The following is a 17,243-nucleotide window of genomic DNA, read 5'->3' as shown; positions in this document are numbered from 1 at the left end:
CTCTGGCTAGTAATATAGTTGTTGGAAATTCCAAGTGAACGAGCTTAAACTGCAATTTTTAGTACTTAGTCGCCGAAAATCACTAATCACTTTCGAGATGTCATTTGACCTCAATTCTTCTTCTGCACTGCTGAACTAGTTGATATTAGCGAATTATGAATTAATACGATTTTGTGAACACTTTTTTACTGATCACTTGCTATTATGGGTTCATGAAAATTGGCGGTCAAATGAAGGAGACGCTCAATTAAAGTGTGACACTCTATTTTTCAACCTTTCTTCTATAGTGGCGGTCGAATAGGTGTAGTGTTCAAAAAAAGGTGGGGGTTCATTCAGAGATTTTACGGTCAATGATAACATGTTGGATAACATCCAATCATTTTACAAGTCATTTCTAAGATAAGTACAAATTAGGTGTTTATTACTTAAACAAATATATGACACGTGTTTTATCTATGAGGGATGAATAATTCAGCTGTAGAGCTCACGCTTTAGTAATAGTGAGAGATAGACCTCACACTATAGTGTGGTAGACCTCATGCTATAATAGCACAGGAAAATTGCAGTGAGTGTGTATGTTGATAACGGTAGAATTATAGAAAGTCATGCGTTAAATAGCTTCAAAATGTTTTCGCAATTCTGCAAAAATGTGCGCAATTTCAATCGAGCTATATCAAACATTTCTCAAACCATCTCAGTTTACTGATGGACTGTTTGCCAAGGGTGATGATGATCTTTAAATATTTTGAGCAGTGTATATTGGAGTATCAAGGTTTGACAGTTGTAGGACATAGAATACCTGTTTGTGAAAATGGACAATGTTGAAAGATACAGAGTGATTTTCATAACTTTGCAAAACTAAAAGAGATCTGTATTGGTGAGGACTGATCGACGGAATATCACAAATTTGATTAGAATGTTGTAAGACGGGTTAGCGACATAGTTCAACCTTGACGAACAAGTCAGTGACATAGTTCAACCTTGACGAACAAGTCAGCGACATAGTTCAACCTTGACGAACTAAATTATTATGCTTTGATATTTCTGTCATATGCAGAAAATGCTATTTATATGAGTAAAGATTCTTATAAGAATACATTGTATTTTGTTTAATTTAAATTTAATTTAAGCCGAAAAACATTGATAAAAACTTCACGTAATCATATATAACCTAACAACAAATTCATTATAGAAAACTTAATGTGAAAAACCTGAATCATATTTAACAAATAAGTCAATAATAAATATAATTTAATAATTAGTATAAAAGGCTTTTAATGTTGCTTTACCTTAGAAACACATGAATATAAGTGCAGGCTTGGCTAAGAGCAGGTTCGGTCGTAAAACCAGTGATACAAACATGCAAAATAACTTACGCTAATTTACACTAGATATAGTTTGAATTAATTTGAAAAATATATATTTTATTGCTTGCAAATTTTACTTTTTACAGTAAATTACTTCAAAAAAATTTTTAAAGTTTTATTTTAATTTTTCATGTCACATGCCAATAAATACACGAGCGGGGATGATTGTTTGTAAGTTGAAGTAGGACCGTATTACGACTAGAATGAATTCACTGGAAGCATTTCACCAGCCATCTTAACACAGTGTTGCTAGAACGGATATATATATTATGTTTCTACAACTGCTTCAAGTGATGTGAGACCAACTGCTCCTAGTGATTGATTTTTAGCAATTTTAATAGAGCTATGTATATATAGAGCTATGTATATATAGAACAGAAGGGGTTAGAAAAAGGAAAACTTTGCAGCTTTTCACCTTTGTTGATGTTATATGTTGCTAAAACCGGTTAACAGCTTTGGCTGCTGATGCGCACACAACAATTATTTTACTGTTGCTTATACTTTAAAAGCCTCCAAAACATCTATAAACAGTCAATGCAGACTCACAGAGTCCAAATATGAAATGAATACGTCCTAAACAAGGTTTTCTGATAAAAAGCTTATTCGATGTGATTAATGAACAAGTGGTTTTTTCCAACAAAAAAAACAGAGTTTTGTTGTGAAATAAATTTTAAGCGGAAGGTTTGCTGGTAAAAATACTCTGTTGCGCAAAAATAACAAATGCTGATCACAGCCAAATCACCATCAGCGCAGCTAGCAAGCCATTAGCTTCAAGTTGACATTACAGAGATTGTGAAACATTACAGAGTTACAAGTGAAACATTCCATCGACAGCTTTACAGAGATTGTTTAAATTATTATTCTGGTAGAGAAGTTATTTTATGCTCCAAATGGTAGGATGTTGACACAATTTTCCAATTTCTAGAAAACTGGTGAATGCATTAGTTTCAAAATCAACTGACATGAAAAAGGGAAGTGTGCATTTACTGATATGAATGATGAATGCGGGTCATGTAAAGCCGATCATCGGCAGACATCTAATAATAACTAGGCTATGTCTTTATGTCTGTGGTCTGACTGAACAACACTCACCAAATGAGTAACTAGCGTTGGCTAGATTTCCCTTTGAACTCATCTCAGCCAAGAGAAGACAAGCCCGTTGCTTGGGGAGTCCTACCTGCAGGTGATAGCATGAGTACCAGAATTAAATATACTCAGATGGCTACTGGTGGTACAAGGTTTCTAATTATTCCATATATAATCACAGACATAACCAGCTCATACATCGGTGTATTCTTGTACCAGTAAAAACTATGTAGTTTTTGACATGTACATGTCATGTTGTTGAATGTGTGTCATGGTATGACATGTATGTCAGGTGTCCATCGCCAGTGTCTAGGCATCATTTAAAGCTGTCACTAGAGATCTGTGCAATTAGCTAAATGCTGGTAGGCTATGATAATCTATTCAGTGTATGCTAAAATATATATGGGTTCATTCATGGGGTGATCTATGAAATAACTACAATGATGGTGGCATATAGCTGAATGCGGCATGCGGAGGATATGCCGACGACTGAATGTTCATCACCTACCCTATTCAACGATAGACAGTCTGTGATGTTATGTCACGCATATGCGTAGGGAAAACAGCCTGCGGCATTGCGAACATTTAATTGGCAGTAACTCTAAACAAAAATATTTTAAAATTGATTTTAAATTAATAAATAGCATAATACTAGGCGGCAACAATGCTTGACGACAGGCATCGGTGTTTGTACCGGTTTAGTGGCTCGGAAGTTTTTCCGAGTCGACCACTCTTATTTGTAATGTATGCCATGCGTCAATGGTCACAGTATTTGTTTGTTACAACCGAGTGAATTACCAAATCAAACTATATCATGTTAGTTCATTATCAAGTTCAACTTCACAACAAGGAAATTACAACAAGATAACAACACAGAACAGATGACTACCGCCATGTATCAATAAGCCATATACTCAGAGCACTTAGGACTTATTCAGAATTTAGATAGTGTAACCAGCTATAGATAAGTCTTATCACAAGCATGACGCAGTGTTGACACGGTTCAGATAGCCTTTGGTGAACCAATGCATGTCTATGCTTGCCTCACACATAGGCTTTCGCTAGCAACTAGGTCAAATTATAGTTGTTTTGTTGCGCTATCAAACTCCATACCCTTTACATCAATATATCAATATTACTCCAATCAGTCAACCAATGATTACACAAAACGAAAGTCGAGACACTTTGTCATAGAGAGCCATAGCCGCTGTTTAGTTTCCATCTAGGTAATTTGTACAGCAAACTTATCAAGGTTGTACAAGTGCAACTAGGACTAGCTTTGCATTCATGGATTACTGTATAAGCTAAGAGCGCTAAAGCATGCTCAACTAGTTGTTAACAATCACCTAGTTTATGGTTTTGAGTGGGTCAATAAACACTTAAGCTATTCAAACGCTCTTTGTTGGCAGCATAAAAAATAACTGCTTGAGCATCTGAGTAAATAAATAGTAGCTCAAGAGTAGTACTGTGGTAGCGCAGTAGTAGTACTGTGGTAGCGCAGTAGTAGTGCTGTGGTAGCGCAGTAGTAGTACTGTGGTAGCGCAGTAGTAGTACTGTGGTAGCGCAGTAGTAATACTGTGGTAGCGCAGTAGTAATACTGTGGTAGTGCAGTAGTAGTACTGTGATAACATCAATAATAAGTAATGCAGAACATCGAAGAGAATAACAGGCACTACAAGCCATGGTCACAGACAGACCTGCTTCAATGCCTCAACAATGCCAGGTCCCGGGATGGAGTGAGCATTTGTCAGCTCTGCCCAATCAGATATCCTGTACATACCGCCTTCATACTGCTGCCGAACAGTGCTGCCGATATCAGCAAACTTCCTGTAACGTCCACAAAACATTTTGTCGCAATCATTTATGGCTAGGCTGATAGTTACCAGTCAAAGATACCAATAATAATAATAATAATGTAGTCTTTCAATGTGTCATTTATGAATTGATGGACACCATGAAAAATATCTATGTTATTTTGGTAAGCTTTGCTAAAAAACTCAAAACCTTTACGGATAAATACTCCTTTATTTCAGTTTATTGTGGCAACTGATACTTTTTGGAAACAGCTATTAACAATGTTTAAAAAGACAAATCACCAATCAACTTCAAACAAACTATAATACTTCCAACAAATATGAGGCATTGCTTCAAGTGCCAAATGACTTTACTAACTCATAAACTGCCCTCCAATGTATGGAAGATTACATACATGTTTATGCATGTGAATGGATTTATAATATAATTAAACATTCTTATAAAAAAAAACATTGTTCTCTTAAGCCTTCACCATGACTTATTCGTAATCATTACAGCCGATCAATTTTACAACATTTAAACCAGGGGTTCCCATGATGTAATGCAGGGGTTCCCATGATGTAATGCAGGGGTTCCCATGATGTAATGCAGGGGTTCCCAACCTTTTTCATTCAGTTCTCCCTTATGCCTTTTCATAAATTTGATTCCCCATGCACTTTTAACTCACATGACTAAAAACAGCCAATACAAATTATAATCCCATTTTATTGTACATATCTAAACATATAACAAAATATTATTAATTTTTAGACAATAACATACAACGCACAACAATAGATGACCTTCGGCATGGCGGTGAATCGGTTTATGACTAGGTTAACTTACTATTCAATCAAAATCTGGATGGATGTGTTCACATATATCTGGGTTCTGACTAGTAGCTCATTATTAGCAACTAGTGTTATATATAAAACCAAAATGTTAAATGATGAAACCCAAACTCACACGGCACTGCAAAACATAAATTAAAAATTTAACAAATCAGACACCTCTCTGCTCCCTCCTTGTATATTCAAAATTTCCCCTAAGGGGGAACTCCTCCCTGGTTGGGAACCCATGATTTAAACCAACGAGTAACATTATTCAGGTTAAATTAATGTCACATTCCTCTGCGTAAATTAATCATTTTGTTCGATCCTCTCTCTCAATTGGGTCACCAAAGGATGTTATGTTATCAACAGAAAAGTCAATAATTAATCATTCTAAAAATAACTCCTCTAACCGGAGTCTGGGTTTGCTGCGCCTTGTTTCTTGTTTCTTGATAGTCAAACACATGTGTTAGTCTGACATGCGACTAGCTCATTGTTTTTATGACTACGACACGGTTGATCCATTCGCTTGGCGTCATTTGTAAAATGTAAATGACAAAAAACCTGCAAGTCAAGCCAGTTTTGTTCCCCATAAATTTTTATTAAATGTTTTGTACGTGTGAAAGATGGAAACGGTTCTTACAAATGATGCGCAAGAAAATGCCGCTCACGTTAGTCAATTTTGAACACTTATATATCTAGTCGCAGCCAAATTTGAATTAAATTTAGTCATTCCTATCTGAAAAGCTCGCTGCTCAGCGAGACAGGAGTGCATCGCTATGACCTCTGGCCTAGAACTCCTTATTTTTTTAATAAGGCGCCCACGTTAACCCGCAACATGTGAATGTCAGTTGAACACTTATCGCATGGTAACTCAACGTGCACACAATTCCGCATCCGTATAATCTACACAATGGAAACATAGTGTAGAATCTTCATATTATGATGCAGTAAAATGTATCATAAAGTTTATGGTGCATTGATAGAATGAATAATAAAAACAAGCTTTTAATAAGAGCCACAATGAATAATATCAACAGCAATTCTAAAAATAGATTCAACCTCATAGATGGTCGTTATAACAACGTACATTCTACATATATGTATGCAAGTATGTGTAATTTTCTAACAGTTCTTTTGAATGAAAACAAAGTTCACAATTCGGGTAGCTTGTGGTGATACAAACTCGCATGAATAATGATAATAATCAACTGGCGATGATGATGATAAATTGGCAGTCATTTCACCAAACTGCTAAAAAGACATTCTGGTTAAATAAATGTTCAGAGTACAAAGAACGTTTCTTAGAATTGCAGGGTTGTCACTGAACAGCCCATAATAATACAACAGCAATTACAGATCCCTGCTTGTGAAAAGATTGCTTGAAAATTAACGAGTACAGCTGCCTAGTATTATCTGCCATCAGATGTCTCGGGCATTCCCACAATTCCCAGAATAGTGCTAATGTTTACTAGGCTAATCAACAAGAGTGTAGCCTGGATCTAGCAATATATATGCTAGCAATAGCCAGCGGGTACACACTCCGTAACCACAAGAAAATGCAACAAATTGGCCTTAATTAAACGACTCTCAGCGAGGTGACCCTGATAAGATACTTGTTACTATATCTCACGCTGCAACGACTGGCTTACATGTAGAGAGATATAGCTTTTATTTTAGTTTGTAACTACTAAACTGTAAAAACCAGGATTTAGCAATGCCTTTCCCCTAAAGGTCTTGACAGCTTCACTGCCGAAGATGTTCTTACCAAAACGAACAGACCACGATTAACCAATAATAACGCTTGTCTGTCTCCATTAGACGCCATCATTATCTAAGCTTGCTTTTCATTACATTAAAATCACCAGCGTATTACAAACCCGTAAATATATTTAAATCTCAGTTTTTGTCTGTCGTTCAAGTGTCCAGTTATAGTGATAAAGATATCGGAATGAAAATCCACTTCGCATTGGATTTGAACTCGTAACCACCAGGTCCCCAGAAAGGTGTGTCTATCTACTAAACCAAGAGGCTACATTGCTGTAAAATAGAATAATTGTGCATATGCTTATGCACCTGCCAATCTTTAATGCGGATTGGTTAAGCTAGCACGCTTGAAGATCGTGATTGTGTGAGAGATCATGACGAATTCTTCTTTCCTAACACTGACACAAGTTATAATAACTGCTCTTATTACAGTAATGATTAGCCTAGCTTAAGTTATTCAAATTCATTGGGTAAAGAAACTTGGCCAATTAAAAATTTTTTTCTACACAAAAACCTTTTTTATTACCAGCTAGTTATAATGCTAAATATCCCGTACAAGCTTACAAAAGAGTACAAATGCTTACGTATACTTATTCCATGGGTATATATATACATTGTATGCTGATACATAATATACCAGTGCAAAGATGATATTAAGTGGAGACACGTTTTATGCGTATACAATTTAACCACCAGACATACCAGGAGGCAGCAGCTCTTCATGCAGAAGTGACACATCTGCTGCCAAATGAACATCAGCGTTAAATGAGGAGAATTAGGACAGTAGCAACTATGTTAAGTTGGTCTGTAGCTCAATGTAAAATTTATGGAAATATTGGATTCTACACCTGAATTGATATCCAAGACATGTTTACTTTCTGAGTGTAAATGAAAAGGCTAATGAAAAAAGTTTTTTAAATAAAAAATTACGAAAAAATATAAGTTTAAAATTCAAGGGGTTTATTGTAGAGCAAATTATGCTGTCTCCCCCCTTCCCCTCTTTTACCATCTCTACCTCCCAGCCAACTGCCAAGCCTACCTGCACTTTAGTTTGTGTGCTCTTGTAAACAATATGAACTTTTGTTTTCTCAATTGCAACTCTATTTCGTTCTCTAAATACAATTTATCTTTCGCATAGTTTTATAAAATGCATTTGCGTTATCGTTATTGATGTATGTACTTACCTGTAGCAGCTCCTAAAGAGCTGTCATTACAATATATATAACGCAGGGCTTCCTGATTCGAGTTACTCGTACCCGTAAAGGGTGTGAGCTGTTGTTTGTAGGGGTGCAAAACTCAACCGTGAAGGGGAAGAAAGTATATTTTTCATTGCAGAAAAAATCTGAGTTAATTTCTTTTTGATTTAACTAGTCACAACCTATCAGCAAGCACAAATAACGAGAAATCACGAAATTTTGTATATACTCACTCGCCCATAAAGAACCACGTTGCCATTGGATAACAGCAGAGAAAAGGCATAACAATATTTACAGATCGTAAAGTGAACTGTTTTTTCATGCTGCTGTGTAAAAATGTTGAAATCCCTTTAGAATGACCTTCCTATAGCATATTGTGTTCATATATTTCAAATGTGTCTGTTTTTCATTGTTTTGAGCAATTTTTGTCTCATTCAATATGAAAAAGTGCGAGATTGCCCTCCTGAGTCACAGGGGGTTGAATGGGGGAAACAAATAGGGAAGCGCTTGTATAATTTTATGGCAAGTTTTGCTCCAACATCTAGCATCAGATTACCAATAATTGCATGTCAAGCCCAGAGTGTGTTTTTAGAATGAGCGAGTACAAATCTGCTAAAGTTATTTCTGATTGTATGTAAAACTATATGCGGATACGAAGCTTACCTGTCCTCAAAGATGACGAAATTGTGTTGTTGTGAAATTTCGACGAGTCGTTTGATTTCCGTAAAATCGAAGTCATCCAAGATATCCACATGAGTCTTTAGGGCGCAGATATACGGCCCGACATCGTCAGCGAGCTAAAAAGAGCAAAAGAAATCCTAAACGTTTAGGAAACATGTGACGCGACCTCTTTCAGACAAAGTATGCCCGACTGCTAGATACCTAAAAGTTGTATGAAGAAGAACTATGGAGTAGGACAATTAAAAATTGTTGCCACTAGATCTTTACATGATCTTCTATATACTGAATTTGTTTTCAATAATATATGTAAACACCTGAAGTATTTATTATTGTTTTTTTAGCTTTGAAACGAATTAAACAAAATACAATGTAATCTTATACGAATATTTGCGTCAACGTACAAAGCATATACCGGAACGGATTAACTTCACAATTATGTTGAGGCTCGACTGTACATGCAAAGTTTCGCATTTCGCATCTTTGTATCCGTATCTTTATTGATCACTGGTAAACTGAAGCCTCGTACACAGTTTATCTAATAATAGGTCTACAGACTTGTGACAGAAAAATAGCATAGGCTATAAGATAAAAAGTACTACGAGAATTGAAAAGAAACTTGGTTTTTGACGAATTTGTGAGTCTTGATACTAGTGGTGAATGCCAGCCCTATTCTACTTCATATTCATGTTTGCTGTTTTCTCATGATTAGCTCGCTGATTGTACGTTCAAAAAACTATAGATGCTCCAGAATACAGTAGTTCAATTTATAATAAAACCTGAGTAGCGTTAAAATAGCATAGCGATTCAAAATTTGTTTCACCAATGACACAATAGACATTGCTATGTATAAATGCTAGCATAAGGTCATCGCAGAGATGACTGACGCTAGTAATAGAGTTTCACAATGCATCTTATTTTGCCTCCAGTTTGCGAGGCCATTCACAGGACTATGGGCTCAGCTGCCGACTAAATGCCTTGCATGTCTCAATAACAACCCATCTCATGATTGATATTATGAATAGTATGAGTTGCACAATATGTAATACTATGCTCAGTGGCCTATATGTAATGACTGGGCTGTGGGGTAATAACAAGACGGAAATAGCGGTCTTATCACGAAATTGAGGGTGTGACGTGAGAATTGAGCAAGCTTTATATAGGGATAACTTTGTCATATTTTGAGTTATACCAAATCAAATATTAAATTTATTTTCCTTTGTTTGCCCTCCATACAATGGTGAGTTCAATGTTGCTGTCTGTCTTACTTCACAAGTGTATACATGTATATCACAGAACTAAAAAAAGATGTTTTCATATCTCATACCAATGCTGTCATCATTATTCTGGTAGTAGTATTTCTGCTCCTAATGAATATTATGATTTTCTAAACAAAGCTATGCAAAAGCTTGAGGGGTAAAGCAAGCTTAGCTTTATCAAAGACCCGATCCCAATGTTCACTAGTGATCATGATTGCAAAACAAGATTTTTGGTAGCCAAAATTTAGACCGGTAATAAAATCAATGACAGCCTCGAGGACCAGTTAATGCTATGCCAACATTGACTTTTACATGAACAAACTTTATACAAACCAGAGCTGTAAACAAGCATATTTCTTCATTCATTCATAGTCTGTGTTTTATTATAATGGACTGGTTGAGGGGCTAACAAATCAAGAGGCCCATTGTTCGCTAGAGAATACTGCGGCACCGCTATACTAGCATTGCAAGTCTATGTTTCATTCATACTTTCATTAGAGCCTCTTTGTAAGAAAACCGGATTCAAAAGCTGAAGATGTTTTTTTAAATTATTTCACACAATATCAACATAGAGAAGCATACATGTAATTCAGATTTAGTCCTTTGTACGGACTGTTGTTTTCAAGCGTTACTAGGAGCGATGAGAGTATGAAAACAAGACTGCTGCTATTGTAACCTGAAAGAAACGCAAAGGCAGTCATTAATCTTTAGTCAACGTACACTCAGCCACTCAGCGGGACAAAGTGCTACGAAGCTTTAAGCAATTTAATATTTGCATGTAAGGAAACACAGTGAGCCCACATGTTTTCACTTATTCGCTGGCCACTGTTTTCATCATGTAAAGCCAAGCAATATGACAAAGATATTATTGGTTTATGTACCTCCTGGTATTCAATATCACACATTGATCAATCACAAATATCCATTTTCTTTCAGCAAAAATAGTGCTGCTTGCAGTATACAGAATGCTTGCTGCTGACCGCATATTATTTTTGTGATTATAATTATTGGAATTATTATTAGTGTTTTTTATTATTATTATTCATCGTGGTAACTAATCTTAAAGAGCTAAGATTCAGTTATCTCAACAGCCCTTCTCCCTATGTCTAATCTATAATAGTTTTTACTTGATGCAAGTGACAACTCTGTAGAAGAAAACTATTTCCAACAGTAAAGTGCAATGTACCCCTGTACACTCCAATGTTACGCCTCCTGTACACACAATGTTGCACCTGTACAGCTTTTACTTATGAATCACTGCGAACAATCTTTGGTCATTGCGACAGGAAATGGAACCATAAATGTCTACGGGTAAGTTACTAGCGTAAAACATGTAGCCTCCAGAAACAGCTAGAAAAGACATCAATGCAGCTTCTTGCATGCAATTTTCATCTTTTAATGGTTAAGTACCTATAGCTGCCATACAAGTTAATGCACTCAGCTATAATAGCCCTTGCTCATCTTGTCTGCTTTCAATTGCTCTCAACTGATCCCCTGAGTAGAGACTCCGACCTAATTACATGACAGGGAAGCTGACGCTTCCACGAAAGGGGTTGAAAGGCCAGGAGTTCATTTTGTCTTATTGCATTAGTATTAGTCACTAACGTGGCTTGCAGCTTGCGCGTCTCATAACACAACAAGGTCATAACAGTATAACACAACAAGGTCATAACAGTATAACACAATTCTTTTGGTTATGGATGAATGCATGTGTTATTTGAGATGCATGAACAAGTAATATATGTTTGCTATCTACTCCGTGAGACCGTGTGCCTAAGCTATCTACTCAGTGAGACCGTGTAACTAAGCTATCTACTCAGTGAGACCGTGTGACTAAGCTATCTACTCTGTGAGACCGTGTGCCTAAGCTATCTACTCAGTGAGACCGTGTAACTAAGCTGTGAGACCGTGTAACTAAGCTATCTACTCAGTGAGACCGTGTAACTAAGCTATCTACTCAGTGAGACCGTGTGCCTAAGCTATCTACTCTGTGAGACCGTGTGACTAAGCTATCTACTCAGTGAAACCGTGTAACTAAGCTGTGAGACCGTGTAACTAAGCTATCTACTCAGTGAGACCGTGTAACTAAGCTATCTACTCAGTGAGACCGTGTAACTAAGCTATCTACTCATTGAGACCGTGTAACTAAGCTATCTACTCAGTGAGACCGTGTAACTAAGCTATCTACTCAGTGAGACCGTGTGACTAAGCTATCTACTCAGTGAGACCGTGTAACTAAGCTATCTACTCAGTGAGACCGTGTAACTAAGCTCTATGTTGAAGAAAAAGATGTAAAGTACAGTGATACCGCTACTTACAGCATTAGTTCATTCCACAAGCCGTTTTGTAAGCAGAAGATTTCAGAGGTAGAAACCGATTTTATTATATAAATGCCCTAATCCGTTTCAAACCTTCACAAAAACCCGGATATAGCATTTGTATAAATTATAAATACATGCAATGGTTAAAACCTGAAACAAATACATTTTACAATTACATTATTACATAGTAAATAGAAAAAGTACACAAGAGAAAAAAGAACAGAGAAATAACGAATAAAAACTACGAAGGGTTTGTTGGTTTACCTTTGGCCGTCTAGACAAGACCAAGCACAGACCGTGGGAAGTGGAGGATGATGGTTGGGAGTGGTGAGTGTTGAATTGATGTCTTAGTTTTATTTTACTCAGAATATACATCAGCACGAACTGAACAACTAAGCCATCTTACAGAAATGACAGATTTGTATGCGATGATAACTCCAAATTATGTAACTAATAAAAACTAAACACTCGTCCTTTATTGATTTTTGTTAGCCAATGAAACTGAGTGAGATGCATTGTACATTGTACCCACGAGAGGCAAACAACCCAAAACATAAAACAAACAAACATGCCTTTCTATTTAGAAATATCTTTCCTCAAGTTGAAGCAAAATTATTACCAAAAGACTTTTCGTAACTTTAAAATTTTGTATAGGCCTACATGTAGTCTTTCGTAAGTAGAGGTTCCACTGTAGTTCAGCGGTGAAATAAGACGTATTACACATGTGTTATCTCTGTGTTGCCTCCGTTCATCCCACAAACTAGACCAGCTAAAGTGCCGATGCATTAGATGATTGATAACTTATAGCCATGGACTGACATCGTAACAACAAAATTAACAAAAATTGAACTGATACAATTGTTATTGTACAATTTTGTAGGTTGGGTCAACCTACAAAATTTGTTGACCCAGCTTGGGTTCACTACTATAAGGTCACTATAGTAGCAGTTCACGGTCAACATGTAGAATCTGACCCTGACACAACTCTAGCGTGGCAGCTACACTTACTACTCAAGTATCCATCAGCATATATAATGGCACTTTATGACATAATAAAAAAGTACAGCAAATAATGGGCAGTGGATGAGCTGACACCTATTTGATTTTCCCACGACCAAACACGGGCGAAGCGAGTGTTTGGGAGCTTTATGATAAATGCATATGTGCACACAACTCCCGAAAATTATTCATCAACAGTCGTAGCCAAACCCTTGTACCGAAATCCCATCCAGAAATTTAACCATTTATGTGTGGAGTCGTTTAAGTATAATAATGATACAAAACACATATAAACCTACTTAAATATGTTAACAAGTCTTTGAAAAGTGTAGACAATATCTTAAAACTTACCCATCTGATCGAATTATACATAAATAGAAAGATTAATTTGGCCTAAAATCGCCATTAAAACCTGACAAGCCTTTTTAATCAAAATTAAGACCGGCCCAAAAAACGCCCATAAAGCTGTGCGACAGATGGTAGAACCATGAAGCCGTGCGCATTTCAAGAGGAAAATGTGTACATTTCACCAGTCCACGGCATTGTCCAATCGCCGAACGTTTCTGTAATAAACGTAGAAGTACTGAAAAGTAATCGTTTCTTTTTTGCCGATTCTAAAGATACTCTGACATTTTGGACACTTATAATGAATACTTTGGTATTCCAACTGATGTCCAAAGCAGTGACAGTAAAGGAAATGACGATGATACTTTTCTAACGATTCTTATAAGATTATTACAATATTTAATTATAAGAATTATTTGATTTTATAAGATTATTATAAGATTTAGTTATAAGAATAATCATTCGAATTTATAAGATCAAAGTATATAGTGACCGATGGTGTGCAATATGTTACTGTTATTATTTTTCTAAGGATTTTGTTGATGATACTATGGCTGTGCCCAGTATCACGGTACTGCCAAGCCATTTTTAATATCTGCAAAATTAAGTAATAGGCCTGCATTTTCTTATAGATATACAGCTATTTCTATGACAACCAGCTAAAATCTGTTTAGATTTTTAAATTCAGCATAATTTTTTGGATATAAATACAGAAATCTAGATAAATATCACAACTTCTTAATATTGGTTGCTATGACGTTTTGAAATGTAAACAAAATTGTGCATTGGTTTTCGTTTCTCAAACTTTAACACCAGTTTTCTCAGAACTATGTTTTCGCACTAATGGTAAACATGCAATCAGTTTATTGAGCATAAAATCTGCTGTAATTAAGCTGGAATCAAATTTTTTGCAAAATAACTGAGAATTTTTTCCTTCTGCTAGTGTAGATAACTCAAAATCTCACATACCCGACTTAACCATGGTTTCTGTGACATGACCCATTTCTTTATTTTGCTCCAGTTTGCAAAAAACTTCCAGACACACGTGAATGTTAATGCTTACTTTCTGTTACAGATACTGTCAAAACCATTCTACATTCAACACAACCAACTTTCAAACTGTGTACATTACACAGCAGCTTGCCATTTTACTTCTAATATTGCATTTCTCCTATTGCAGGGGAGAGATATAAACATATAACCTTTTCCTTTCATTACTGCTGTTTGTTTTACATAATAACACCCACTACATTACAGCTACCATTGCAGCTACCATTGCAGTTCTCCTATTGCACTGCAGTGCCATTTGACTACTAATATTGCATTTCTCAACCAGCAGTAACCTTTCTTTTTTCCATTATCACTTCGGTCTTGGGCTGTATGACAGGGGAATTTCTAGTTACATTTTAGAATGTTGACCTAATTTTGGTCATGATAAAAGCTAATTGACAGTGAGCCTTGGCTGAATCTTCACTACAGTATCCATTCGTTGAAGGTTGGTAAAAAGATTGCAGCTCACAGGATTTGAATTGACATTCAACATGATAGTCAGACACTCAAGCAACTGCGTCAATCGACCACCGACTAGCATTCCTGAATGCTCATCATTATTATTTAAAATTATTACTGAATCATTGTATGCAGAGTTATTATATCTACGATCTCTCACGGCAGACCAGACAGCCTGACCGGGTTACTCGTGACTCATAGAAAGGAATTTCAACTGATCTGCTATTTCTGTAATTATTAGACTCCGATGTAAACTTGAAACAGCAATATTTTCCCAAAACAAACAGTGTACAGGTAGTCGTCAACTTGCGACCTATGTGACATACATCCACCCAACTTTACAACTACGTCCGTGGGAAGGTCAGGCAGTTCAGTGCGAGGCATAGCGTAAGCCATTCTTTGTTAAGCTTTTCGTTAGGGCGATTTTTTTGCCATACGATATCATCAATAATTTCGCTCGAAATTAAAATTTGGCGATTTGTGTACTGATTATATACGTTAAGAGATATACATTGCTCACCATGTATAGCGAGTTCAGCATTATCCGTTATGGTAAAAACGAATTTGCAAACAGATAAATGATAAAATCTTAGTTAAAAGTTTGAAGGTTACTAAAATACATACTAAAACTTCTTTCAAGTATGTGTTTAGGAGGTTGAATTCATTTAAGTTAGATCAGAATCGACAGAATATACAGAATCGACTTACGTCCAAATCGACTTACGACTGGCCAGAACCAAATGTGGTCGTAAGTCGACGATTACCTGTACTTAATAATCCTCATGTTTCATAGCCCGAACACATGGTGCAGTTTATTGAGTCAACCACGCAGCAACAAACACCAAAAATACTGTGCATTTATCTTTCTCTTGCAACAAAAGAAGACAATTACTCATTACTGTACTACTATTTTACATGGTATTAGCAATCATGGAGAAATAATGGTGGGAGGAAGCATTTGCTGCGTCTTTTTAAAGAAGTTTGAAAGAAAGTTCTTTTCAACTAATACAGATTGCCATACTAGATACTAGGACAGATAAAGATACTAGCTGAATTTTACACAAAAAGAAAATGCTGCTGTACATCTGAATCAGGTTGGTACTTTCACTCGGTGACCATTTACAGAACTTCATCTAGCCAGAAGTTTAATGATTTACACATGAGAATATTTATAGTTTAGTTTGTGCAATTGAAAAGTGAAAGGCGTTCATTTACTGTTTTAAAACATCCTATATCTTCAAATAGCATCTGTAATACAAGCGTTATTGATTAGGAAAGCACAATTCATTACTTAACTATTTTTGCTAATGTGGCAAAAGAAACATATTCCGCATTGCGGTCGGAGATACAAATTTAGTAGCGAAAGCTCAGTTTAGTAGTAGAAGATAGCTTGGTTTCCATATACACTGCAAGCACTGGCGGCAGGATCGTAGGGCCATCGACGGTGAAATAGAAACCTACGCGCGATAAGTACCACCAGCTGTTTTCAGCAGTCAACGCAAAAGTTCAGCGCTCTTCAACTGAGACGCAGACAAAACTTTCCTGACATGCACTGTACAGGTGAAAGTCGGCACTCTCAAAGCGGCATGATGAGTGGCCAATTTTGTGCGATCACCAGCAATGCAGCTTTATGTGAACATAGGCACAGAGCCTACCAATGCAAGTGTTTTGCTGCGCGAGATTATCGCCAGGGTATCTCAGCCAATGTGGAACCATGTTTAAGCAAAGTGTCAAAGGCAACAATTTTATAAGCGAGGTCTTAGTGGTGCTAATAAAAAAGTCATAGAAACCTAAAATTTTAACAGGATTATCATTATCTGGATATAATTTTACCCTAATAACCTAACCAGATAAATATTCGCACGCAAGGATGGAAACAGTATTATCAAAAAAAGTTGCTAAGAAAAAATGTTATAGGAAAAATGAGACTATATATTGGTAGAGTGAAAGCTTTAGTTGACACACATATGCTAGGTTCATACTAGGGCACTGAAACAGCCTTCAGTGACTAATGACTATGCGTATACTCACTCTCTAAATGTATATATTTCTAGTGCAAACAACGATATTTTTGAAAATATTCAAATAACCA

The 17,243-nt window shown here is 36.3% G+C and overlaps 1 protein-coding gene across 1 annotated transcript in view; it reads right to left on the bottom strand.

Moving 5' to 3' along the window:
• Positions 1–17,243, bottom strand: part of LOC137395304 (uncharacterized) — a 63,117-nt gene that overhangs the window by 2,852 nt on the left and 43,022 nt on the right. Inside the window, exons 11-13 of the mRNA XM_068082196.1 lie at positions 8,704–8,837; positions 4,151–4,280; positions 2,460–2,544 (exon numbers count right to left, since the gene is read on the bottom strand). Coding sequence (XP_067938297.1) covers positions 2,460–2,544; positions 4,151–4,280; positions 8,704–8,837 — 349 coding nt within the window. The remainder of the gene's footprint in view (positions 1–2,459; positions 2,545–4,150; positions 4,281–8,703; positions 8,838–17,243) is intronic.

Source organism: Watersipora subatra, chromosome 4 (genome assembly GCF_963576615.1).
Source record: "Watersipora subatra chromosome 4, tzWatSuba1.1, whole genome shotgun sequence".
Lineage (NCBI taxonomy): Eukaryota > Metazoa > Bryozoa > Gymnolaemata > Cheilostomatida > Watersiporidae > Watersipora > Watersipora subatra.
This window is presented reverse-complemented; position numbering and strand designations above follow the sequence as displayed.